We start from the raw sequence: 26,990 nt of genomic DNA on the forward strand, positions 1-26,990 counted from the left end.
TTGTATGGAGAATGTTCTCACTCAAGAATATTTCCCATAGTAAATGGTGAACATTCTCAAGAATGATAGAACTCTTAATGTAATTTGCTCAAATTAAGATTGCTCAAGTTTGACAATCCTAATGTGTTTGGATATAATATCCACTGTCCTTAAAGCCTAACTGAGGACACAGCAAAACTTCCCAAGTAAAAATGATTGACTAGGTGAGGTCCGACTTGGAATTGCGCTAGAAGTGCAGGATGATAGTAAAATGCAAAATTAGTATATATATTTTTTATTGTACTTCCCAAAACATTCAAAAATACCTCAACATGGCACTTTTCAAGGAATGATATGAAGTTTCTCTTATATCACTATCTATCACATACATTGCCATGGCTTTAGAATACTTTGTCTAAACTGCATGAGCCGGTACCCAGTTACTGGATCAGTAGATCCAGTACTATGAAGGCCTATCATGTATCTGGTTTGTAAGAGCTGTTCAAAGTGAACAAATTAGTTGTCATTGTTATATCTAGTTGCAGCTCCCTTCAGGGGTTCCCAATTGCAACTTGCAAGTTTAAAATGTATTCTTGGCGCCCTAACCTAACTAGGCTATTGGAAATAGAGAAGTATCATGGTGAGGAGGATTGCTTCACCCTCTTTACTGTCTACGGCACACCTGGGCGCCGCATCGCACAGTTTGGGAACCCCTGCCCTGGATATATACTTAGGCAGTCAATTACCTAAAAACGTAGTACAAAAATATATTACTTACTGTAAATTATGCAACTTGTTTTATTATATAACAAACATTTCATACATGTCTTACTTTTCTACGCTCCGATTATCAGCCTACACAATATTATGTATAATAATACTTTCTATAGCAAAATCCCTTCATAAAAATATATCAACTCGCAATGTATATCATATAATTGGCCCCAGTAATATTGCATCACACATAAATATCCTTTGAGTTATTTTAAACGTCATGTAAAAATACCTATCTATACATTGGCATATAAAATCTCCGATGTAGTATATAAGTCTATTTAACCCTACTCTGAACACAAGGAACGCTGCAGAACGGCATCTCTTGCTTGACGACAAAACGCCCACTCAAGAGGCTCTTTCCGCACATTCTTCCCGAACATATGAAGCAGTCGGCGTGCCAGTGCATGTTGCTCCACGACACGCCCTGCTGCTCCGGCCCGATGACGCCGCCGCACGCGCGGCAGCGCTCCGCGTAGAACTGGTCGTAGCACGACAAGCATATGGGCAGACCTGTCTTGTCGTCGGGCACGTACTTCTTCCCGCCGAGCGGCGCGTCGCAGTGGTAGCAACAGAAGTGTTGCACGTGGAACGCGCGCCCCTCCGCCGCGGTGTACGGCCGCGTGAATATCAGCTCGTCGCAGCCGGCGCAGCGAGGAATCTCCAACACGTTAGCCAAATCCCTGGCGCAGTAAATTTCGTCTTTGTAGAAGAAGTACACGAGATCCGCCAGCAGCTCGCCACATTTACTACAAGTGAAGCATTGGGGATGCCAAATAGCCTCTTGCCCCGCCCTCTCCGCCTTCACCGCGACTTCGCCGGCGAACATAGACTTCTTACAACGTTGACACGGCACCCCCTCGTTGTAAAGTTTCCTATTGAATTCCATCTCGGCGGGGCTTAGAGTCATTTCAGAGAGCTGATCTATGATTGGATCTATTTGCTCGCCATATAGGCTATCTTGCGGCGAGACTTGATAGCTCATGTTGTCGGGAGCGGCGCTGCCGGCGGGAGGGTTGTTCCAGTCCGCAGCCGCGCCTCCCGGGTAGGTGCTGTAGTTGGGCAGCGGAGGCGGCGGCAAGTCCTCTTCCGACTGGCTCCTAAGATAATCCCTCAAAGGAGCCGTCTGCTGAGGCTCTACCTGATTAGGCGGTTTAGTAGTTGTAGAATACTGGGGATTGATCTTTGTGGAGCAAATTGTGCCGCTGTGCTCGGGAGTAGTCGGTTCATGCTTCCAGCTCCAAATCTCTCCATTCGGAGCGAAAATAGTTCCCTTTTGGAGTCTGCTCTCCAACATCTTGGCGGTGCCCAGAACGTTGTTATTACTAGTCGGCCAGAGGTCCGGCATGGCATGAGCACCGAGAGCCTTGGCAAACTCGTTTGTCTCCTCTTTAAACTGAGGATTTTTATTGTACTCCTCGCGGAAGAGCTTGATAGGCTGTAAGTAGACATCATTTGTGACAGGAATGTTTAAATCGTTCAGACTTTTAAGTAGTTTGTCATAGACAGGGCCGTGCTCGATAGCACTTTTGATTCTGTCAGACTCGATGCGCATCACGTTGAGCTTGTCTTTAACGACGTGACTGAGAATTGGGCTATTTTTGTAGTCCGGCAAGTTAGCAGCGCTGCTCACAACATTTCCCTGTGAGTCAAGAACCAGTTTCTTGTCTGAAGCATTCTTTGGGACAATGTTGTACTTCACGCCCCTGGAAACGTTGGATATCTTCAAAGGCAGAGCGTAGGACTTGGTACCCGAGTGAGACTTGCTGTTCTCGACCGAGTAAATTTCTCCGCTCTGAAGAGGCCCCACTCTGACCACGTTACCCATACCGACGACATTTTCTTTAATGCGCGTAATGTATTCCTGAAAGCAATGTAATTTTAGGTTTAGACGTCGAGTACACTTGCAACACCAGTAAATTTGTGCTTATTAAAGGCCTGCGCAAACCGGCGGAGCGCAGCAAAGGAGGATTTGCTTCGCGCAGAGCACACTGAGGAGGGATAATCCCCCGCGATACCTGCCGTCACGGTATCCTAGAACGTGCTCCTCAATGCCGCGGACTAAAAATCCTCCGTGATGCTCCGAGGTTGGACTCAGAACATTCAACGTGAAATGGGGAAAAGGACACATTGATAAATTTTCAAGTGATCTGCGCTGCGCTCCGCCGGTTTGTGCAGGCCTTATGCACTCAATGTTTGCTATTTTAATTGCTATTGCATAGTTAAAGACCGTTAAAACGTATTAACATCAATGAATTGTGGTGGTGGATTTCAGCATTGAAGAGCATCATATGTTGTAGTTAGTAGTGACAGCATTTATTTGTGATGAGCACGGAAACGACGGAGCTGTGCACACCATATACAAAGCAAAACTGCATGGCTATATTATGAATAAGTTCATTCATAAAGTGGCAATGCAATTTTGCGGCTGGGTGTTCCGAAACCTGCTTGCACATCGTGTTCTCCGATTTCTAGTCAGTGGCGTGGTTGTGGATGTACCGACACCTGCCCCGTCTGCCTTCACGGTGACTTCTTCTTGCAACGTTGATAGGGCACCCCGGTTGAATTCTCTCTCTGCAGAGCTCAGTCATTTCAGAGAGCTGGTCAGTGACCGGAGTTATTTTTTCGTCATATAGACTGCATACTGACCGTGTGTTCCGACTTCTCCTGGTCGGTGGCGTGGTTGCGGATGGCGGGCGCCACGTCGTGGGGCGGCAGCTGCGTGCGGAGCTGCGCGCGGCGCCGGCGAGCCGCCTCGGACCCCGACACCGGCGCCAGCGAGCCCAGGCACGACATGTACTCCGACACCTGAAGGCACATGGTGAACATTAATTGAAACGAAAATTTAAAGGATCTTCTCAAGCATACCTATTTCGAATAAGAAACTTCTCATTTTCAAGTTCAGGTGAGAAGGACCGCGAAGGTAGTAGAAAGCTTACAAAATAAGTAAAATTATTTTTTATAACAACAGAAATACTGGATCCTTGTCCTTCCTAAAAAACCTAATTGTATATTCAGTTTGTACCCATCGTAACATATATCTCTCATCATCATTCGCTTGCCCTTTTGCCATCACCTGGGGTCGGCACAGCATGTCTTATTCCTCCATACCTGACATACCTCTCTGTCGTTCGTCATCTCATCATTCACCTGTTTTTTTTTTCATATCGTCTCACACAGTCCATTCACTTTTTCCTCCACATTAATTCCTAATACCTTTCATGTGACATGACCTTCATCCCCCCGCATCACATACCCGCACCACACTAGGCTAGGTTTTTCTGTTATGGGTCCAACTTTCAGGCATCTTCTTATATATTCATTCCTTATTTCATCCATCCTCATCCCACTACACATCCATTTCAGAATTCTCATATCTGTCACATGCAATCTCTGTTCATACCTTTATTTAGGGCCCGACACTCTGATACATACATAAGGACAGGTCTTATGACGGTTTTACCATTAAAATTCTTAGTGACAAAACTTATGACCTGACTAACCATCAATCCTCATTTCTTACAATACTGAGATAACTGCATAGTGCATAGTACAGTCAGTCACAAAAGTTACCCACCCCTGCATAGAAGTTATAGTACCTTTTCTCTGAAGCTGGCCATAGATTATTGTAAGCAATATTATTTACATCGTAAGCCCATAAATCAAAACTTGCCAAATGCAATTTTGATTTGTCAAAATTAAAATTCAAAATACAATGTAATGGAAGGTCCATTTATAGGCCTCTGGGTAGTTACAGGATAAGATTTGATGTTTACATGCTATATGTTATTTATATAGAGAATCATTGTAAATATGGCTACTTCCATTGATAAGGATAAAAATATATCAACAGATTCTACGTCAAAGCTACTGATATGATATTACATTATCAGCAATGGAAGTCCTGATGATGTTTGTTTTGAGTATGAACAGGCGGCATTACCGATTAGCACTGATGCCACTAAAAGTAACAATAAAACCAAATATGTGACATTTATAAATGTAAATTTGATCTCATAGCCTCCCAGTACTTCAGAGTTTTAAAAGTTTTAGCTTGTTTTTTAGGATGATAAAAAACTTTTCTTTGCAGAAGTTAGCTTGGTTTAAATCAGGCACACTATGCAGTAAAATTTCGAAATACATAAATAGCAAGTAATAATCATGATGTACGAGTATCAACCATCATGATTATTCTTTCATTATACCACATAAAATAAAGTGCTGATAAAAATTTTAAACTTACTTCTGCAGTGTTCTTTAAAAAAAAAAGTTGAAACATACCAACTCAGTAGAAGCATTTGGAGGCACCCAGTCTAGTTTAACAGGCTTGTCTGTCACTCCACGAATCTTTATGAGGGGCACTGCAAAAAAATTATGACAACTAATAAGAAAAACTCTTAACATATGATTATGAAACATGTCAGACCAGCAACTTCAATTAAGTGGTATATGCAACATCTGTAGATATTGCCAGACCAAATGTGTTAACAGAAAGCAACAATTCATTCTAACAATAAGTTATTAGTAATAAATACCTAACAATAAGTTAGTTAGGTCATAAGTTCTATCACAAAGGTTTTAACTGATAAAATGTAATACAAAGCTTCTAATACAAAAAGTTTGCCATGATTTGAAAGCTTGTTTCATACTGATCATAAATATATAGATTGCGTCTTTATTTACTACTTATTTATTTTGGGATTTTCCTTAGACGCGAATACGATTGTGAAAAATTATACTTTACAAAAGGGAGTAAAAATCAGTATCACATTAAAAAAATTGGTTCAATTGTTTATTTGTATGAACGTACTTTATTAGAACATTATTTTATCACCAGCATTTTGTTCTCCGACCAGTCTGTACTTCAGCTCGAACTTGGGGTACTTTTAGTACTTTTGGTACAAGTAGTTTTGGTAAAACAGGTACAGTTGAAATTTGGCAATACCAATACACAGTTTTATAACTAATATCTACCAATACATACCAGTACAAAATGAAAGATAAGTAATTTATGTAGTTGTTACTAGACATGAATTAGACAAGTAATAATTACTTCTTTTAGGTTGTAGATACCAATACACATGAATTATATATTTTGAGAAAGATAAAAGATCCGGCTTTTATTTTATGTAAGATATAACCCTGTTAATAAAGAACAATAAATAAATAGATATTAAAATCACCTTGAACAGGTCGCGTATTTTTCGCATGTTGTTTTATAAAATTTTACTGAATGTTACATAGAACTATGCAAAACTGAGACAGCAATAGATATTGTAAGTAATTCAGCATTAAATAAGCTTTCAAACCATATGTATGAATAATAAGAATAAGGGATCTGCGCTATAACCGCGAAAATCTAAGTTCGTCGATTGCGGGCATTTTTCTCTGTCACTCTAATTACGTCTAACTGAGAGTAAAAGAGAAAGATCCCTGCAAATTGCGTATTTATATTTTCGCGGTAGGCCCCCTGTACCTACAGCTTTTTCATTAGTCAAAACCTTTTTGACAGAACTTATGACCTGACTAAGTAGTTTGATAATTATTCATACAAAATAACTAAAGTCTGATTGAACATGGATAGAGTCATACCAAGACAAGTAGGCAACGATTTTAATATGCAACGGCAGTGTCATTTTAAATGTCAAACTTCTATGAAATTTTTTTTTTAGTTTATTTATCATAAAGGTACATAACATTGTGACTAGGGCTTCCAATCTCGGTATACCGAGATCTCGAAATACCGAGATCCCGCACGATTTTTCACTCCCGCTTACTGCGGGATTAGACATGCGGGATCCGCGGGATTTGCGGGATTGAAAAGTATAACGGGGACACATGCTTTTGCGAGCGCTGTCGCTCGGACACTGACGAGCGAGACGACGGCGGCCGGCGGCGCGGCGCGCGCAACGCACACGGACTACGCATGCGTGAAAACTAACAGCTAAGATGCGTTGCGCGTGGTCGCCCGCCTGGTTAATCGTTCCATTGTTTTTGTTAAGAGAACTTATCTTAATTGATTTCTTATTTAATGTTAGTTTGTTAACTTTTAACCTTTTTTTATCAACAAACGCGGGATCCCTTTATACCGGGATCCCGCACCAGAAAAAAATCTTGGTCCCGCCGATACCGAGATCCCGCAAGGGCATGCGGGATTGGAAGCCCTAATTGTGACACCACTTTATTCCTCGCCAAACTGCGGTCGCAGTTTGTTGGAGAGATAGCGCTCATTTATCCATTTTAATATCTATGCTATGCACTTAATACTAAGCTTAGGTACTATGTGTAAAGCGAACACGCAAGCTTTTATGAATATAAAAACAAACAAAAACCAAATAGTCACCAGTACTTTAACAACTAATTCAGGTTAATTTCAAAGCAATATTGTTAGGGTAAATTTTCCAGTAACGTTTTTAGGGTTCCGTACCCAAAGGGTCAAACGGGATCCTATTACTGAGACTCCGCTGTCCGTCCGTCCGTCTATCACCAGGCTGTATCTCCTGAACCGTGATAGTTAGCCAGTTGAAATTTCTACAGATTATGTATTTTTGTTGCCACTATAACAACAAATACTAAAAACAGAATAAAATAAATATTTCTTTCCAATCTCGAGGTTCTCATCCAATCGCCGAAGTTAAGCAACATGGGGCAGAGTCAGTACTTGGATGGGTGACCGTTTTTATAGATACGTACGGAACCCTTCCTGTGCGAGTCCGACACGCACTTTGCCGGTTTTTTTTAACCTTTTCTTAAATTCATTTATACTGCATTTATTTTCTTCTACTTAAATATAATAACACTGCATGTGTTATCAAAAATCGTTGCAAACTTGTCTTGGTACGACTCTAACATATCATAGATGAGTTAGGTACAGGAAAAAATCAACAAATGGAAAACCATAAATAGAAGAAAAGTCAATACACAAACTAATATGTAAAATTATGGGAAAATACTTTAAATAATTAGAATTAGGAATTTTGGTTGTGGTTTTGGTTTACCATAGAAGTTCTTTTCTAGGGTCCATGAAATAACTATTTTGTAGATTTTTAGGGTTCTGTACCTCAAAAGGAAAAAAAGGAACCCTTATAGGATCACTTTGTTATCCGTCTATCTGTCTGTCAAGAATGCATGGATGCATCGAATTGAAATTAAAACTAGGTCTACATTTCATTGAAGCTGTGAAAATAACAAACATCTAAGTTAACATAAAAAAAAGATACAGCCATTAATGGCACAAAAAACATATATATTGACACTCTCAAGGGAATCAAAATTGTCCGGTCCTGTTGACCTAGAATTTGGCAAGTCATATTGTCATATAAAACATGAAAACTATAAATTTGTAAAAACTTTGAATGTAAAATCTCACTTTGAGGCAAAGCCCTCCCTCTTTTTTCCATAAATCTTTTACTTTGGCAATATCGGACCAATTTTTTCAGAAGTAATCAAGAGCAAGCTGCCATATCCCCATCAAATTCTGATATTATGGGACATTATAATTGTATTCAATTCAGTGGTTTTCTTTTCCCAAAAGCAATTTGTTAAGTAAGCATATGTGTCTTAGACAGTGTCAACACATGAATACAACCACTCACTTGAAGCTTTCTTAGGCTTGGCTGTCCCAAGGAGCTCAAACTGCGCCCACCCGGAGAGGTCATCGTCCTGGACGTCGTGCACGTCTTTACTGCAATGGCACGAGCGACACACCTTGCGCCAGAAGTGCAGGTCTAGCCCAGGGCATGATGGACCTGTTAAAACATTTATTTAAACATAAGGGGTAAGAAACGAGCATAGACAACAGTAATTAAATTAATACGTGGTAACCAACAAAGAATATGTAAATAGAATGCAACATTGTAATTTGTGACTCCCAAGCTTACCACAAGAATTACAAGGAGCACCGGCGCCGCTGTCGTGCCCGAGACGGGCTTTGCTCAGCTTCTCACGTTGGCTCTCAAGTTTCGATAACCAAGCCGGCGCTTCAGGAGTTTCTACACATGACTCACTCATCTGAAAACAGAAACTTCTTTGTCCAATATCCAAATAAAAAATACTTAATTTGAGGAACACTATAATCGCCATAAATACTTACGTTTTCAGAATTAAGTTACATTTGATTTCATGCGCCTGACTGTCGGAACAACAGTTTGTAAATAATTATTCCGCAAAATAATGTATAATCTACACTAATCTACAAAGAAGATTGACAGCACGCTGTAACATATATATATATATATATATATATATTGACAGATAACAATACAGATAAAGTTTAGTTTGACGTTCAACTGGTGGTAGCAAGGTCTGTAGAAGTCTTTACGGTTGGCAGTATGTATTTCATCTCATTATTTTCACACTCTGACAGATTACCATAGACAAATACAAATGTTGCCTAATCTGCAGTCATGTCACTAATCCAGAGATTACAGAAATCATGATGTCCAGCCATAATCCATCTTTGCTGTGAATGCGTTTCCTTTCCTTCCCAAAAAGTGAGGTTTATCCCTATTTATAGATTTTGTATAAATTTTGTGTGTCACTTATAGTTTTCTGTTTGTGATAAATCGTAGGCAACTTAAGGAGAAGGTAAATAGTAATCCATTTAATGTTTCTTATTGAAATGACTCATAGTTTGGATCTGGTACGATTTATGTATTTTCTTCGTAGATGTCTTCAGGAAGACCAATCAAGTGCGTGGTTGTCGGTGATGGCACTGTCGGAAAGACGTGCATGCTTATATCGTACACCACAGACAGTTTTCCTGGTGAATATGTACCCACAGTGTAAGTATCAATATTAATCATATTGGAATTTTACGAAAAGTAAATAATGGACATCTGTTGTTGCTTCGCATTTTATTTTAATTTTTCTTCTAAAATTGAATATATCTAGAACATCTGAACCTTAAATAAAATAATAGTTATTATAAATATTATGAAATATATATATAAAATACTTAGCCTTAGGAATCAAACATGATATCTCAAACATTGCATGTCATACCTAGCTATGTTCAGTGTTTACAAACCACACTGTCATAGTTTTGTGACTGGTAATAAAACAATATCAAAGTATATTCAAATGCATAGAAATTTATATCTAAAGTAGCACTAACTTTCTCAAAAAATTTGCCAGGTTGAGTCATTAATAATTTTTTTCAATGAGTAAAACCTCATCAACTTATTATTAGTTTCATAGAATTACCAGTACATTGAGAACTAGTTTTATCATTAGCCTCAATTTATGTAGAACATTGTTATTGCATATCCTTATAAGGCCCAATGTGCAACAAAATGTAGTTATATACTCCATTTTTGGCAGAATTTATTTGAACATATATGATGAAGAAAACAAGTTAATATTGGAGTAAAATTTTTGAAATTCAAAATAATTTCAACCTAATCTACTATCTTATAACAAGATTCAAGTTTCCCTAACAAGCATTTTACATTTTATTTTCATGGAAAAATGTAATTGTAATTTTAAATTATTTTTTTCACCTAACTCCTACAGTACAAATTATTAAAATCTTGTATTTACAAGTTCTAAACTTAGATTAGTATTTTCCCTTTGCAGTTGTACAGTCGCCATCAGATATATCGAAGCAGCCAAGGTGTCCAAATATTTCTGAGCAAGACTAAATTTCAATAAATTCTGCACACTGCAAATGGCATTTATATCATAACTATTGCAATGGCAACAAAAACTGAGCATGTGTTTTTTCAATAATTTCTTTTCACACGTCCAGTTGAAAATATCTGATCGCACAAAATGTCAAAGGTATCTCAGCAATTAGGGTGTTCACAAAGATCTGCACATTAAAACAAAATATACCTTTAGCTTTTGCATTAATGTGCCTTTAGTTAAGGCAGCCTGAACAAACTATAACGTGAATTTCGTATTTAAAATTTTGACAATTCACGAGAAGAGTAACGTAACGTCAAAAGATATATGTGTCCCTCTTTACGCGTCTTGCGTGTCAGCTGTTGATTTTAATAGTGTGAGAATAGTAAGTATCAGCTATTCGGAATGCTTGGTTTTTGTCACCGAGCCACATCGTGAGCATAGTCTTAGTTAATTCAGAAGGAGAACTAGGGTAGCATGGGATCTTAGAAGTTTTATAACCCAATCTGAGAATCAGTGTCTTAAGTTGTGAATGAGTATAAAAGTGAGTATCAAAAAATAGCTAACAAGCCCTGCGGTGGCAGCATGGTTCCATTTTTATCACTTGTCACTATGCCCGTCACTTTCGCGTTTACTTGTTAGAACGTGACAGGCATGGTGACAAGTGATAATGATAAAGTATCAGTCCGTAAATTAAGGTTCGAATGACTAGGATTGTTTAAGTTATTACGAAGTAGTGAGTGTTTCCGATTTATCCAAGACAAAATATGACTAGTACTAGGCTAGCATAGCATATTAAAAGGTATGAAGAAAATTATACAAGCACGAGCATTTGGGTCACTATTTTGATGGCTATTTTCCACATAGTTGCATTTATAAGCAATGCAAAAACACGTCTAAAATGTAAGATCATAAAGTACAATATATAATAAAAAAAATCCTTCAAGAAATTATAAAAGACGATAAATAGAGGATAGAGTATTTGTACGGGTACTAGGAAGACATAAGTGGTTGAGAGTTAATGTTACCTAGTCTTTTCTTAACTCGTACGGTCACGTCTGAAAATATCGATATGAAAAAAGTTCCAAAAATATGTATACACGACTTTATTGCCCATATATTAAGGTATCAATATTTTCAGACGTGACTGTACCACACTATTAGCTAACCAATTATACGACGAATAGTAAACACATACAGTATAATGTCCTCAAATGAGCAGATTTTTGTGAAAGCCCTTATTGCTTAGATACGTTTGACAGTTTGTGCGATCAGATATTTTCGACTTCTTCTTCTTCGAAACACGTGCTCAGATTTTTTTGCCATTGCAATAGTTATGATATAAATGGCAATAGCAGTGTGCAGAATTTATTGAAATTTAGTCTTGCTCAGAAATTTGTTTGGACACCTTGGCTGCTTCGAAATATCTGATGGCGACTGTAATTCTAGTCTTGTTACATTTTTTTTTTCCCCAAGCAACTGCCAGCTAATCTCCCATGTACAGGAGAATAATAGGTTCTCTTGGCATGAAGTGTTCTCACACAAGTGTGCTAGTGGACAGTTTGAAATTCCCAAACCCATCAAATGTAATTCCATTCAACCACTGCTTTTGAAGTTATTTTAAGTGTAATAATATAAAGTCAGGGATATGCAATACCGCATAACTAACGAATGCAGTAATACACCTTGTATGTTGTTTGAATTTTGAACTTTTTCGACTTTGTTAGTTGCATGGTAATAGCACTATCCTCGACGAAAAAGAAGTAATGTTCGTTTGCTTAATTGTAATCCCACAATATTACTCTATTCACAGATTTGACAACTATTCAGCACCAATGGTGGTGGACGGAGTAGCAGTCTCTCTAGGCCTGTGGGACACAGCGGGGCAAGAGGATTATGACAGACTTAGGCCTTTAAGCTACCCACAGACTGATGTCTTCCTCATATGCTTTAGTGTCACAAGGTAACTCATAATAAACTTGTTTGCCTTCTCAGCCCACACATACTAGCCCTTTGCGTAGCATACTTGGGCAGGCTATTTGAAATTCAATTGACTGAATGTCATAATTCCAACTACTCTAAAATGATGTAACTACTCACTATCTTTAAAGTAATGGTATGTTTATGTTTTTTTTTAACATTTTTTTTTTGTAGACTATTTGTAATAAAGAAAGGCTTTTAAAACTGTTTCCATTGAACAATCAAGTTTGTATATTATGCAGATGGAAATAGAGTTGCAAGTGTTTTAGGTACTTGTGTTAGTTTTGTTTTGACACAAGATTTGCAAATTTTAAAGACTGGTCAACCTCCTTTTAAGGTAACATCAGTTTTTTTACTATTGTGTAACTACACACAAAATAAAAAGATATAAGTCAAGTAAGTTTACTTGAAACATGCATACTTTATGATATTATTTCTTATATCCTTTTATTTGATCACACATTTGTTGAATTAAATTGTTTACTTCCTCAATTTAGTTGTTAAGAACCAGCTCAGTCATTTCTGCAACAACAGTTGTTTACTAATTAGACTTGTGTCATCTCAAATACAATGACTCATTTGTGTTGGTATGTAGTATGAGGTCAATAATAGTATATTTTTATTTCAGCCCGTCATCATACGAAAATGTTACTTCCAAATGGTATCCAGAAATTAAACACCACTGCCCTGACGCACCTATTATTTTAGTTGGTGAGTAAAATAATTAAAAAATTTAACTATGCGTAAGACATGTTATCATACCTTCTAAGCCACGCACCACATAAAATTATACAAAAACCCAATAATAATAATGACGATTTTGACGACCGGTTTGGCCTAGTGGGTAGTGACCCTGCCTACGAAGCTGATGGTCCCGGGTTCAAATCCTGGTAAGGGCATTTATTCGTGTGACGAGCATGGATATTTGTTTCTGAGTCATGGGTGTTTTCTATGTATTTAAGTATTTATAAATAATTATATATATCGTTGTCTAAGTACCCTCAACACAAGCCTTATTGAGCTTACTGTGGGACTTAGTCAATTTGTGTAATAATGTCCTATAATATTTATTTATTTATTATTTATAATATTAAAGAGACAAAACACCTAAATCATAACTTTTCCAGCACATCTATTTTACTATGTTAATTACTATTAACCTAATGCTATTGCTACTGTTAGCAGAATATTGTATTTTAATTAATATTTAATTTATGACCTTGTTCCAAATCGTCGTGTTTTCGTGGTGCATGTTCAAGTATTAACATATTTAAGAACAAATCATTGAATACCCCAAACACCTGACTTAAAAATGGGTTTTTTCTTAAAAAAGAGGTCAGTTATCTCAGATCACACAGCTCTTAAGCACTTAGCCTAATAAACGGGTATTAGAGAGAAATCCTTTGGATATTTTGAGAGAGAGCTCTGTATTTGTAGTAACTTAATTCTCATTCATATGCCAGGGACAAAGATCGACTTGCGAGATGACCGCGAGACACTCAGCCTGCTGTCCGAGCAGGGCATGTCACCGCTAAAGCGAGAACAGGGACAGAAGCTGGCGAACAAAATTAGGGCCGTCAAGTACATGGAGTGCTCGGCGCTAACGCAACGCGGGCTCAAACAGGTCAGTTACCCACGTACTTGTAGTCGGAAGGCCTACCACAGATAACGGCATCGAAATCTCGTTATCTGCCTCTTTATCAGTCACATATAAAGCAATAGAGAAACATTAGAGGAATGAATGAATGAAGGTGAAGGGTGACGGTAGTCTTATCTCTCGTGTAACATGCTATCACAACCAAGGGACTGCTGGATTTTTAAAATTTTGGATTTGTTAACCTAATAGCCGTTTAACGTAAAACATATTTTGGAAATACTATAATTTATACTTAAAATAATAATAATAATAAGCCCGCAGGGCAGCTTGTGGCGAGCTGTTGGGGAGTTACGACCCCACGGACCCGAGTGTTCCCGAGAGTTGGTCAGGGTCTCCGTCTCCGGCGTGTCTTCGTCGGAGACGGCAAGCCAGATTCATTGGCCGTCCATAGAGGAATCGTTAGAGCTATATGCTCCGGGGGTGGAAGTGAAAGATGCATAAGACGCGAGTTGGCACAGTGGCTGTTATCAGCCACTGGGTAGAAAACGGCGCACACCTCTCGACACTCCTGAGCCACTCACACCGGTGTTGCTCCTGGTCGTCTTTACGACGGCAGTTTCAGGGGCCCATCTAGTCAGCGGCAAGTCACCGCCTGCCTCGATAACGTGTTCAAGCATTGTTATGGCAGGTGTCCGGATCTCTTTACAATAGCCCAATCTTTTGACCAGCCAAAGTTCAACACCATAACCGGCCCTCTTCTCCACTTTATTTACAATAGCCCCTACACCAGCTGGGACCGATTTACGAGTATCTATTTGTACCCGTGAATGGGTTCTAGCTGGTGTATTACATAACATCAAATTTGTCTAAAAGGGCCTCTGTGCTGTTGGCTTCGGCGTTCTGGTTCTTTAAAATAGATATTTGAAGAATCGGGATTCGCGCGGCGGGGTCCGCGAGCATCATAGGGATGAATGTTCCATGATCCCATCCGCGTAGCGAATCTAATGCTGCAGGAATACCAGCGACCGTAAACGCTGCGTGTACGCTGCGTGCCAACTTTGGCGCTCCAGGCGCCTTGTGTTTCCACTTGTAACTCTCCGCTGGGAAGTTGTTATAATCGTAAACCATCTCGTGCCGCTCGGCCGACGATATCGTCACTACATCCTCTTCTCTATGCGCCGTCACCACTATCACTGCTTCCGTGCGATTAAAGTCTATAATGTTCGACACATTCCTTAAATATTCTCCAATTTCTTTATTGTACTTTTCTCCTAGTACTGGCAATGGCCCGCCTCCATGATTCAAGAACAAGGAAGGCTTTATACGGTTTTGAAGTATCACTAGAACACGATTGTGTACAAAAGAGCTCTACTTCATTAAATTAAAGTTTATTTTGAAGTGTGTTTTGGAGAAAACGCATAAGTTGCACATTGGACCTCAAACGTTATGTTAGGTGATTAATAGGGCTCATTTTTAGGCGGCGCGCGAACTAGCATGCGAGTTTAGTTAGTTACATTACATTGCGGACTACTGAGGTTACATCCTTAATGGATGTTGAAATTTACTGTTCGATATTGCCACCAGAGTAAAGCAAGTATAGTTTCAGTTTTAAACGATTCACGGTAATCACGGTTAATTTCACTAGACTTAAATCGACCGGGATATAAACCGTGATTACCTATATTGTAATAGTTGGCCACTTCAGACTGGATAGATAGATAGATAAAAACTTTATTCCAAAACATTGTAAAAAATAATAAACTTATTAAAAAAAACTAAAACTTAGGTCTACTATACTGATAAAACTAATTACTACACAATCGTGACAAAAAAAAATCTAGTACCTAGGTACTAGATTTTTTTTTGTCACGATTGAGTAGTCGAAAAAAGACGCCGACTCAATATGTGCTGCAGCATTTCCGCCGCAGCATGGATGACATTTTCCAGTAAAAGCGGCCAAGTGCGAGTTGGACTCGCCCATGAAGGGTTCCTTTATGACGTATTAAAAAAAAACTACTTAAACTACTAGATCTCGTTCAACATTTTACCACTTTGGACACACATTTTACCACTTTGGTAGTGTCTCTCGCGCAAACTATTCACTTTAGAAAAAAATTATATTAGGAACCTAAATATCATTTTTGAAGACCTATCCATAGATACCCCACACGTATGGGTTTGACGAAAAAAAATTTTTTTTTAATTTTATGACGTATTAAAAAAAACTACTCACTAGATCTCGTTCAAACCAATTTTCGTTAGAAGTTTGCATCGTAATGTATATCATATATTTTTTTTAGATTTTTCATTCTGTTATTTTAGAAGTTACAGGGGGGGGGGGACACACTTTTTTTCACTTTGGGAGGTTCTCTCGCGCAAACTATTCAGTTTAGAAAAAAATTATATTAAAAACCTTAATATCATTTTTGAAGACCTATCCATAGATACCCCACATGTATGGGTATGTTGAAAAAAAAAAAATTTTTTTAATTTCATGACGTATTAAAAAAAACTACTTACTAGATCTCGTTCAAACCAATTTTCGGTGGAAGTTTACATGGCAATGTATATCATATATTTTTTTTTGATTTTTCATTCTGTTATTTTAGAAGTTACGGGGGGGGGGGGACACACTTTTTTTCACTTTGGGAGGTTCTCTCGCGCAAACTATTCAGTTTAGAAAAAAATTATATTAGAAACCTTAATATCATTTTTGAAGACCTATCCATAGATACCCCACATGTATGGGTATGTTGAAAAAAAAAAAAAAATTTAATTTCATGACGTATTAAAAAAAAACTACTTACTAGATCTCGTTCAAACCAATTTTCGGTGGAAGTTTACATGGCAATGTATATCATATATTTTTTTTAGATTTTTCATTCTGTTATTTTAGAAGTTACGGGGGGGGGGGGGGACACATTTTACCACTTTGGAAGTGTCTCTCGCGCAAACTATTCATTTTAGAAAAAAATGATATTAGAAACCTCAATATCATTTTTGAAGACCTATCCATAGATACCCCATACGTATGGGTTTGATGAAAAAATATTTTTGAGTTTCAGTTCTAAGTATGGGGAACCCCCAAAATTTATTGTTTTTTTTCTATTTTTGTGTGAAAATCTTAATGCGGTTCATAGAATACATCCACTTACTAAGTTTGAACAGTACAGCTCTTATAGTTTCGGAAAAAAGTGGCTGTGACAGAATCGGACAGACAGACGGACATGACGAATCTATAAGGGTTCCGTTTTTTGCCATTTGGCTACGGAACCCTAAAAACCAGGATTCAGTTTAATGTTTACGTATATTTAACGTATACTATATATACTCTGCGCGAAATTTAAATTTTCTATGGGAGGACAACCCTTCGCGCCTACATTTTTTAATTTGCTGCCGTTTTCTACTGACGGAAATGGCTTGCCAAACTATATAGTCTAATGGAAGCTTTCTGCATTTCGTCTGTTACTAGATGTGGTGCGGAGACTGGGGACGTGCTCTAACGCCAAAAACAAGGTCCAAACTAGTGTGCGTGTGAACAAACGACTAGTTTTTGCAGGATTCAGTAGAATCCCGCTCCCGCTGAACTGGACCTCCCTGGGCGTCGTGGGAAAGGGCTCTTACGGGACTACTTTATGCAAACCTACATTTACCTATACTTATTTGTCGTTGTTTCTTGCAGGTGTTCGACGAGGCCGTGCGCGCGGTGCTGCGGCCGGAGCCTCAGAAGAGGCATCAGCGGAAATGTCTCATCATGTAAATATGCCAAGACAGCACTGAACGTGACAGCAGTTGAATCTCCAACAGTAATAATCTGTTTCTACACCGGTCACTTGCTCACAATCCGTTATATCGTTGCTCATACCTGAATACTCTCTTAGCTGGTAAATTAACTGCAAATCTCAAAATGCTCTCTCGAATAGGCGCTTCCTTCTCAGATTAACAAATGGCGGCCATTAAATTTTTTATATAAATAGAACAATCGCGATCAAAATCTATCTCTAGATCCAGATTGCTTACGAATATGAATGAATCAGTATTCAAAACTTGAAAAAGAAACAGCCGTTTAGATTTTATTTATTAGACTGATTTTGTTCGCAAACGATATTTCATGCTCCAATTCAGCAATTAACATTTAGTTTTCCTGCCTCTCTTTTGAAAAATCTTTATTTAAAAAGTGGCTTAGTGATATCTTGTATATTACTAAATTAAAAATTCCGTATACTTACCAAATATGTCAAATGCTTCCTTCGGCAATTTCTTTGAAATTGTATCAGTACCGCTCCCTTTTAAATGTGCCATAGACAACATTCAACTTTTTTATGCATGTGATATTCAGATCATCACAATTTATATATTGCTGTAGAAAGCAAATGGTTATGCCAAAGATTTATGAATAGATATAAGTGTCAGTAAATATGTGTAGATATTATTGTAAAGAATCTCCAGCGGTTAGAAACAAATTGTTACTGTTAAGAATAAAATGAATACTATTATTTTTGTACATGCAACCTCGATAGGAAGCTTTTGAGATATATTCTTATGCGACTTCCGAACAAGGACTGACCTTAGACGCTAGTTATATTGACATACTCAATATGTTCAATAATTTAGTTGCGAAAATATTTCTAAAGGACGCCAAGTACTAAGAATTTCGAACATTGAGGGGCCTGTTTCTATCTCTATCGCACGCGCATAATTATGTATATTGCTGTCCCGCTCAAACAGTGGCATTGACCGCCAGCATCATGGGCGAGACACCAGTATAATTTACGCAACGCACGTGCGATAAAGTATAGGAAACACGCGGGTCAATGTACGAATTTCGTCGTGTTTAGCGTCCTTACTTTTAAAATTAAGCATTTATATTTGTATGAGTTTGAAGAAATATATTTGTTGTGGTTACTTACGAACGTATCATATGCTTTATAAAATAATACATAACTTTAGTAGCTAACAGTTTGTACGAGCGTGATCGAAATAACCTGTAGGTATGTCTTTTGATACGTATTTTCATTTTGACTTAGTATTTTTACTATTGACAGTATACATTGCAGCTATTTAAGTGATTATCTGTTTGGTTGTTTGGAAGAGAGCGAGATAATTTGTGTCGTTAACTTGGACTTCAGGGATCTAAGTGTAGGTGGGTGAATGAACTTTTTTTTTGTTGTCATTCAGTCCGGTTGTCCAGGGGACAATAAATGTATCAAATTTAACTAACATGCTTAGTTATGGAAAGGGCTTATATTTACCAAAAAAAAAAAAAAAACATTTTTTTAGTAAATGTAATATCATAGAGACCGAGTTTTATAAGTTGCCCAAAGGAACGTAACCATGGCAACATTGGCAACGATACACAAAAAGTTGATTCACCTAGCTACAAAAATAACCTAACAGTAGAATTGCTGTAAGGTCCCTTTTTTACCTTATCGCAAGGTACAGTACGGTCCTATTTGCAAGGGCATGACACATTATAAGAGAAACCATTTGCAAAGTAATTTAAGACAAAGTGTCCCTAGAGTTGAATTGAACAACATAAATGTTACACTACACTTAAATCGACCGGGATATAAACCGTGATTACCTTTTATATTGTTTTTATTGAGCTCCCGATATTCCGACGCAGTTACATGCATCTTGTTCACGGGTAACTGGAGATATATACTGGGTGGGTGTCTGCGTTGCGTAGACCGCGCTCGGTCTACCCTCATTCGTGCGCGTCGGCTGCGTTCGCTTTCAACGTTACCACTGGTCGCGTCCAAGTCCAAGTGGTCGATTTAAGTGTAGTGAAACATTCAAAACTGTTAACATAAATGCTAGTTAAATATTTGAAAATGAAACCTTATTTAACAATCATTAGGCAATTTAGATTTGACACTGCAAATACTGCAACTCGAAGCAAAGTTTTTGATTTCTAAAATGTCTAAATTAGTATTATGTAGACAGTTATATCCTATTTAGTTGTTTATTTGGTATTTTATAAGAACAAAAAGTTGATTGATTGACCCAGATATGCTAGCAGCTACGTCAAATATTTGTCCGCGGCCGGCAAACGTCCCACTTTGTCGCTTGCCATAAGGACGAGATTTGCTTGTATCTTTCTATGAATAACCTGTCAAGGCGTCCTTATACAGGTGACTAGTAATTCGACCTATTCTTTGAAAGAGGTTATTCTAGGACTCATTTGAAATGATGTAAGCCTAGTCAACCAGGTGTCTAAGTCTAAATTCAATGGTTTTCAAGTTTTTTGGGTTTTTAGTTATTCTCGAAAAAAACAGCTTTTCGGCTTAAAACTAGTAATTTTGGATAAAATACTTACATTTAAATAGCAACAAAACATTTTTCCGATAGCGAATGAACGAGCTATTATTTTGAATACAAAAACATTTCATAAATTATGGAAGCATTCAGAAATTAATAATGGGTTCAAATCAAAACTCATTGTATTTTTTTCAAAAGTTTTTGGAATTGATGCCATTTCTTTTAAAAAAGTATAGAAAAACTAAAAACTCGAATAACTTTCCAATAAGTTCAAACCTTTGGTAGACTGGGCTTAAATCTTTGCAGTTGAGCTCTAGAATAACCCGTATCAAGGAACAGGTCGAATTACCAGTTATCCTGTATGTTACAATTTTGCACCTTACGCCTTTGTAATAAGGAGAAAATAGTATACTTATCTTTGAAGTCGATATAGCTGAAATTGTGCATATTTAATCTGGCCTAAAACATGTTCAGACAAACCCTGAACACAAATTCGCTCAAGCGCTTTTGACACCATAAGTAAAAGCACTCGCTAAGGCCCTGTTTCCACAATGTCGCAACGATAGTCTTACCGTCCTGTATGTGAACATCTCCATTTAAATATACAGGCCACGACGCACGACTATCTGCCGTTACGACATAGTAGGAACGCGGCCTAACGCCAGTAAATGGCGTTCAAAGTTTCAATTATATGCTGTCTATATATAAAACTTACTGAGAAAGCTATATGGGTATATAAAACTTATGAAAAAAGGGCATTTAACCACATTATATACAGATAACAACACAGATAAGTAAATACTAACGTACGAAAACTTATCACTATTAAGGGGGGATTCCACCAGTGTGCGGCACAAGCAATTTTGTACTGAATATGCTACCAGCCTATAGAATTACGCCCTGAACTTTAAACCGATTAATTTCTTAGACGGTCGGTTGCAACGCGCGACAGAAGCGATGTAGGAGCGATCCAAACGTGCGACTGTCGCGATGCTGACGCGCTGTTTACTTGTGCGAGGGTGCATAACCAACAACACCATCGCGACTGACCGACTGTATCACGACCAAATTACAAAAAGTGTGCGACCTCCCTAAGAACAGAGGGAGCGGTTGAAGTCCATCTATTTAAAAAATTACCCATAAATTTAAATATCTAGCGCAAAAAGCCGATAGTGCGGACCTGTATCATACTTGAATGGTTTCTCAATGGTGCACTTTCTATGCGCGATTATGTTTATAAACGTGTTAATCTTTAGTCATTCGTTAGGACAAAATATTTTTGTATGCATGAGAACCTAGGTTAAGAATAACAAAGCATTTACAATGTATCGTGACGAGTACGTCATTTGTTTTATATAATTTCGTAAAATCGTTTTGTACTAGGCCGCTTTTATTTCCAGAAAACGCTTTTAAAGTAACGATTGTGTATATAAATAGGTACCTATTCAATTATTTATATAAGAACAAAATGCGCAATTTAATACTAAATCATGTGTAAAACTGCACTTAATAAATTATTGAATTTATTATTGTTTTGTCCTTGTTGACGACATGACCAAACGCAACTTGACATGAAATGTTCGAGGATATTGTATAAGGATGTTACGGGTTGAAATAACTTCTACCTATCGCTAGGTGACGACGGAAATACAGACTCCACCGTCATTTTATAATCCTTCATCAGTAGATACACCCAAAAATTAAGTGGAGACTGCCTTGTGATAACATTTTATATATACTTATAAAACGTATAAACGTACTAAGTAAATGAAATTGAATTAATACGGTAAATAACAATACATTCCCCGTTTTTATCCAACACAATCAATGCAATAGGCGTAAAATAAACGACCTATTTAAAACTTTGTTGTACCAAGTTTAGGTTTTATACTCTGCTTATACCGATCACTGCCGATAACACGGGAAACCCGTATGTATCGAAAAGCCCCTACGAACAGAGAACTGGCCTAGCGGGTTGCTGGCAGTGAATGTGTTAAGCCTCGAGTAAGATTGAAATTCAGAATGTTAAGCGAAGAAAGGGGCTCTAAAACCACGAAGTGATTTTTAAAATCCGTTTTATCTGTTGACATGGTTCTTAGATAGGTGGTTCGCTAGATGGTGCTGTTATAATGTTGGCGAGGGTTTTTAAAGTACACATGAAACAAGCCCTCTTGCTACTTAAAAGAAACAAATAAATATAATCATATTTTATTTCATATAATATAATCATGTTTACATAAATTCAAAACATTGTTACCTACACACGGATCAACATTATTAGAACAAGTTTTATTTGAAGACTCTTCAAATTCTTTGTAACAGGGCACTTCCCTAATAAAATTTTGTAAAGCAAAATTATGTATGTCATGAAATCTTAATTGTCTTATTATTAAATGTAAACATTTACTGTCTTAAACATCCAGAGAATATACATTCCACTAACATTTTACTACCGGAAGTCAGTATCTCGGTCTTCATCAAAGTATGATGTTTTAATTATAATTGCATTGGATTATATTGGTTATAGGTACATTTTAAAGATTAAAAAACAAATAGCCTCACAGCAATGTCATGCTTGTAATTGCTAGACCCAATAGGAATAAAAATAATGCTTTAAATGCAATTAGAGCACAATTTAAGAGAACAATTATCGGGTAACTAAATCCTTAGGTTCTATTTCCCATCTTGTTTTTTGAGGACGGGACATGAGAACACAAAACGATTAGGGTACGTTTATAGCGACACTATTCTTCACCCCATATGCCCAAACAAATACTCATGTTGCATCCTTTCTTAGTATATAAATCCAAGAGATGAAGAGGCGCAACCCGTATTGGCGCAAATGCGACAAAGACAATTTTTGGCATTACTTTAACAGTGGTGGCAGTTTAAGAATATAGGTGCCGTGGGCCTATAAAAATTTGACAACCTATAAAAAGGTCGTTCTTCGTTTAAAGTAAACCTCCCCTAGTGTCTACAACATTGGTACATCGACGACAACAATTTCAAATTTCAACTCTATTGCCACGGAATAAGGTACCTACACTGTGCAGACTCTTCTAGAGCCAAAACGGTGCTGATGGTACTTTCTTCTCCAGCTAACTGTACAGTACACAAACATGCTTTTTCATATCATTACTTATTAGTTATGACCATTATAGTTTTCAGAGTACCTAGTAGTAAAATAATTTTATATTTTTTGTAGACCAAAAACTCATTGACTAGTACAAAAATTATATCATAGGTATCTAACATAGTAAATTATTGAAATTAAAGCATGATGTGACCAAATGCACAACTATAATTTATTTTAAAAGTCTTACCATAACATGTGCGCATTCACGCTCTGGACAATAGAGCCAGTAAAGCTGGTAAATATAATAGCAAATAAAACATTGTGATGTGAGAATAAAACATATCCCATCTAACAATTACACAAATCATATGAAATACACATTTATTCTTAACAAAATGTCATATACACATCTATATTAAAGTAGTATTTACTATAATTAATAAGAAAATAAATGCATTAATATAGGACAGCACACCTATCAACATTTATCATAGTACACAACTTCACAATAAATAAATTGTGTCAAAAAATCAATAAATACCTCCACTAACTTAGTATAAAGATAATATTTAAATAAACAAGCTCATTTCCTGCTATTATCATACCAAGGGAGCTTAAACTAATTCAAATGCTGTTGAATATAGACAGTACTATCGAAATAACATCAAAGATAGCTATACAAACATGAGCAAGTTCTACTATGACACTTAATATGTACTTCTATCAGTAAACAAAATGATCTTCACAAACTTATGCTACACATGACAAAGTGTTGAGATCCAGCTGGTTACAACATATTACTAAGGGAAGATCAATTAGAACCTCACAATTATGCATGACTCATCACATTATTAACATACTTTCACGAACTATTTGCAGATGCTGACATCATGATGTTAAAATGCTACAAAACTTCATATACACAAAAAGTGTTTAGCCCTGTAGAAAAAGAATAAAATTATTTTGAGTTTTCGCAGCATGTTAATAATTAATTTGATATTTGCTTGCTGGTTTATAATTATAAATTGATTGAAACTAATATTTGTGCTTACTTACATAATGATAATATGTAAGAAGAAATTTCATTTGCAATTACATAAATTATACATATATAAATGTTTGTTTGCTTGGACAAATAACATTTTAAAGTTATATAAATAAAAAAATACAATATCTATATACATTGATCAACATCATTTTAAAGGTATAACATATTAAAATAATAAACAGTAACTTGGGAAGATCTAATGCTTAACATAACTATTTGTTATTATCAAGGAAGCTCGAAACAATTTAGTCATACATAGTTCATATTGGAATTATTTTATCAAGGAAATGTAACTTAAGTTATATAAAATTTGATTTCCTTCTACCTATCGTTATTGGAAAATTCCTAACCGTTCATACTACATATAATGTTGCTGTTTTATTGGAATAAAACATGTTTTTCCAACCATAAAAAGGACTTTTACTTTTGAGTATACAATTTTACTTGAAACTTGCCTGGAAGTTTACCCCTCAAACACAAGTGAAGCTTAAGTGCTCTCACTGGCTGGTAAACAATCATCTTGATATCACATTGCCCTATATGGACCCTGGGACTTTAAATACTGGATGACAAGGGACGGGCCGGAGGACACCACCTCAGGGGGCAAGGCAGTTAATGGACAATTCTCAATACTCATGATTTGTAGACTAACACATAAAGCCAGTTCAAATGGCAGATTGCACAAATTGGGATTGTCATTTAAATATAGCGATTCTAGGTTCTCAAGAGTGCCAATTTCTTCTGGTAAATACTGCAAATTATTCTCCCCCACACTCAATGATGTCAGATTAGTCAAATGCCCAAGTGAGCGAGGCAGGGTTGTCAATTGATTAGATTGTACTATTAACTTTTGCAAATCTTGGAGAAATCCTATTTCATTTGGCAACACTTCCAGTTTGTTCTCCTCCAAATCTAAAACTCGCAATTTTCTAAGACTCCCAATACTAGGAGGAATTCTTTTCAACAAATTATTAGAGAGTATAAGCACTTCCAAATTCTGAAGACATTGTATGTCATCAGGTAACTTTGTTAACTGATTAGTGCCCAGGTTGAGCTCCACCATGTTGGCCCATGTACCAACATCCAGTGGCAGCGAGGTCAATAAATTTTCTTTCATATTAAGCTTTGTTAAATTCTTAGCCCTTGTGAATATACCATATGGGATTTTATCAATTTGATTGTGTTCCAAGTTAATAGAGAAAGCATTAGTGAACTGTGCAGGTCCTCCGGCAGGGTAACTAGCAAAAGAGTTACGGGATAGAGTGATACTGGTGAGTTCATTGAGGCAGGAAAGGAGACCTTCAGGGAGTTGAGATATGGAATTACCTTCTACATTAAATTCATCCATGTGTTTGCAATTGCTTAGAGTGGAAGGTATGGCTGTCAATCTATTGTAGCGCAAACCCAAGCGCGTCAGTGACTGGAGGTTCCCAATAGTTTCGGGTATATCTAGGAGATCATTGTGTTGTAGGTCTAGAGTAGACAAGTTTACACAATTCCCAATTTCCTGGGGCAGGTGCTCCAGATGATTGTGGGACACATCAAAGGTGACCAGATTAACAAGTTTTCCAACACCAGAACTTAGCTCCTTAATTTTATTTTCTCTTAAACTCAACATAGTAAGATTTGTTAGGTTGGCTATGCCATCACAAACCACTCTGATTCTGTTAAAACGTAAGAACAATGTAGTAAGTGAAGTAAGTTTATACACAACCTCAGGTATGTCACTGAGTTTGTTGTGACGTAAGTCTAAAACCTTCAAACATCGTAAATTAGCGAGGGAATCTGGCAGGCTGGTCAGTGAGTTCTCATTTAATGCTAATGTTTGAAGGTTAGTTAAACATCCAAACTCTGCTGGTAGGGCCACCAGCTTATTTCCATATAAATAGAACTCGACCAGGTGAGTCAGGTCGCGGACATTTGGAGGCAGAGATGTGATAGACGACTTACTGAGATCGAGTCTGCGCACCCCCTCTTCTCGGCATCGCACGAACTCTTTGATAACGTCGAGATCGGCTTGGATGGGCTTGTTCTTCTTGGCGGTGGGCTTGGGCTTGTTGGACTCAGGGTGCTTCACAGTCACCACCTTCGGCCGCGCCCCCTCGGTGTTTGTGAGTGACGCTGTCGATAACTTTTTCTCCCTCATGCCGTGACACTTCTCCCGAGGGCTCACTGTACCGATAGAATCTAATGCTTCTGAATTTTCTCTTGAAGAGTTATCCAAATTCATTCCGTTTGTTTTTGTCACCGTTTAGGTTTAACAGCAAGTTTTTATTGATAAATTAAAACACACTTGACATCATTTGTAATGTCATTGGATAGGCAACAATCAATATTTTGTGATTCCGTTTACGTCTATTACGTAGATTATTTCCTCTTTGTTACTAGACTGAGTAATATTGTGCGCTATCATTAATATTTGCGGATTGAATAACTTAACATGATTAGCTTCTTCAGTGGAAAATTAATTGAAAATAGACATCACAGACATTGACGCTTGAATTAGGCAGTCGCAAATCGGTGAAAAATCTAACTTTTTTTCCGTTCAAATCTTGGATTCGAGTAGTTTAGCCATGCTTATTCTTCAAACATTTTTTAACATTTTGACGTTTTCCGCAATGACTCGAATAGCTCACAGAGGCCTATTATAT

At 37.3% G+C, this 26,990-nt stretch overlaps 3 protein-coding genes across 4 annotated transcripts; 1 reads left to right on the forward strand and 2 right to left on the reverse strand.

The window, feature by feature from the left end:
- Positions 1 to 261: 261 nt before the first annotated feature.
- On the reverse strand, positions 262 to 8,986 carry LOC133515930 (testin). The gene is made up of 6 exons (XM_061848574.1): positions 8,846 to 8,986; positions 8,634 to 8,763; positions 8,349 to 8,501; positions 5,035 to 5,114; positions 3,403 to 3,561; positions 262 to 2,617 (listed from the first exon to the last, which is right to left on the reverse strand). Exons 2-6 carry the CDS (start codon positions 8,761 to 8,763, stop codon positions 1,031 to 1,033), a joined length of 2,109 nt encoding a protein of 702 aa, XP_061704558.1. The 5' UTR covers positions 8,846 to 8,986; the 3' UTR covers positions 262 to 1,030.
- A 43-nt stretch (positions 8,987 to 9,029) lies between these two features.
- On the forward strand, positions 9,030 to 18,577 carry LOC133515934 (ras-related C3 botulinum toxin substrate 1). 2 transcript variants are annotated; one of them, XM_061848582.1, is made up of 6 exons: positions 9,030 to 9,245; positions 9,421 to 9,536; positions 12,191 to 12,340; positions 12,986 to 13,068; positions 13,821 to 13,981; positions 17,637 to 18,577. In XM_061848582.1, the coding sequence occupies exons 2-6, from the start codon at positions 9,421 to 9,423 to the stop codon at positions 17,712 to 17,714; spliced, it is 588 nt and encodes a 195-aa protein (XP_061704566.1). In that variant the 5' UTR covers positions 9,030 to 9,245; the 3' UTR covers positions 17,715 to 18,577. The 2 variants fall into 2 exon arrangements, with proteins under 2 accessions (XP_061704566.1, XP_061704565.1); XM_061848581.1 differs by having other exon boundaries at positions 9,031 to 9,339.
- A 3,834-nt stretch (positions 18,578 to 22,411) lies between these two features.
- LOC133515932 (leucine-rich repeat protein soc-2 homolog) lies at positions 22,412 to 26,972 on the reverse strand. The gene has a single exon (XM_061848575.1). It carries the CDS (start codon positions 26,567 to 26,569, stop codon positions 24,866 to 24,868), a length of 1,704 nt encoding a protein of 567 aa, XP_061704559.1. The 5' UTR covers positions 26,570 to 26,972; the 3' UTR covers positions 22,412 to 24,865.
- Between the last annotated feature and the right edge of the window lie 18 nt (positions 26,973 to 26,990).

Source organism: Cydia pomonella, chromosome 3 (assembly GCF_033807575.1).
Source record: "Cydia pomonella isolate Wapato2018A chromosome 3, ilCydPomo1, whole genome shotgun sequence".
NCBI classification, from domain to species: domain Eukaryota; kingdom Metazoa; phylum Arthropoda; class Insecta; order Lepidoptera; family Tortricidae; genus Cydia; species Cydia pomonella.

What these genes read in the sequence shown, in the direction of transcription:
- LOC133515930 (XM_061848574.1), bottom strand. Translation starts at nt 8,763, where the DNA reads ATGAGTGAGTCATGTGTAGAAACTCCTGAAGCGCCGGCTTGGTTATCG. An exon ending in CAAGCCTAAGAAAGCTTCAA is followed by an intron (nt 5,115 to 8,348) that starts GTGAGTGGTTGT and finishes ATTTTTTTGCAG; the next exon opens with TGCCCCTCATAAAGATTCGT. An exon ending in CAAATGCTTCTACTGAGTTG is followed by an intron (nt 3,562 to 5,034) that starts GTATGTTTCAAC and finishes ATGTGCCTTCAG; the next exon opens with GTGTCGGAGTACATGTCGTG.
- LOC133515934 (XM_061848582.1), top strand. Translation starts at nt 9,421, where the DNA reads ATGTCTTCAGGAAGACCAATCAAGTGCGTGGTTGTCGGTGATGGCACT. An exon ending in CGCACCTATTATTTTAGTTG is followed by an intron (nt 13,069 to 13,820) that starts GTGAGTAAAATA and finishes TTCATATGCCAG; the next exon opens with GGACAAAGATCGACTTGCGA. An exon ending in CGCAACGCGGGCTCAAACAG is followed by an intron (nt 13,982 to 17,636) that starts GTCAGTTACCCA and finishes TGTTTCTTGCAG; the next exon opens with GTGTTCGACGAGGCCGTGCG.
- LOC133515932 (XM_061848575.1), bottom strand. Translation starts at nt 26,569, where the DNA reads ATGAATTTGGATAACTCTTCAAGAGAAAATTCAGAAGCATTAGATTCT.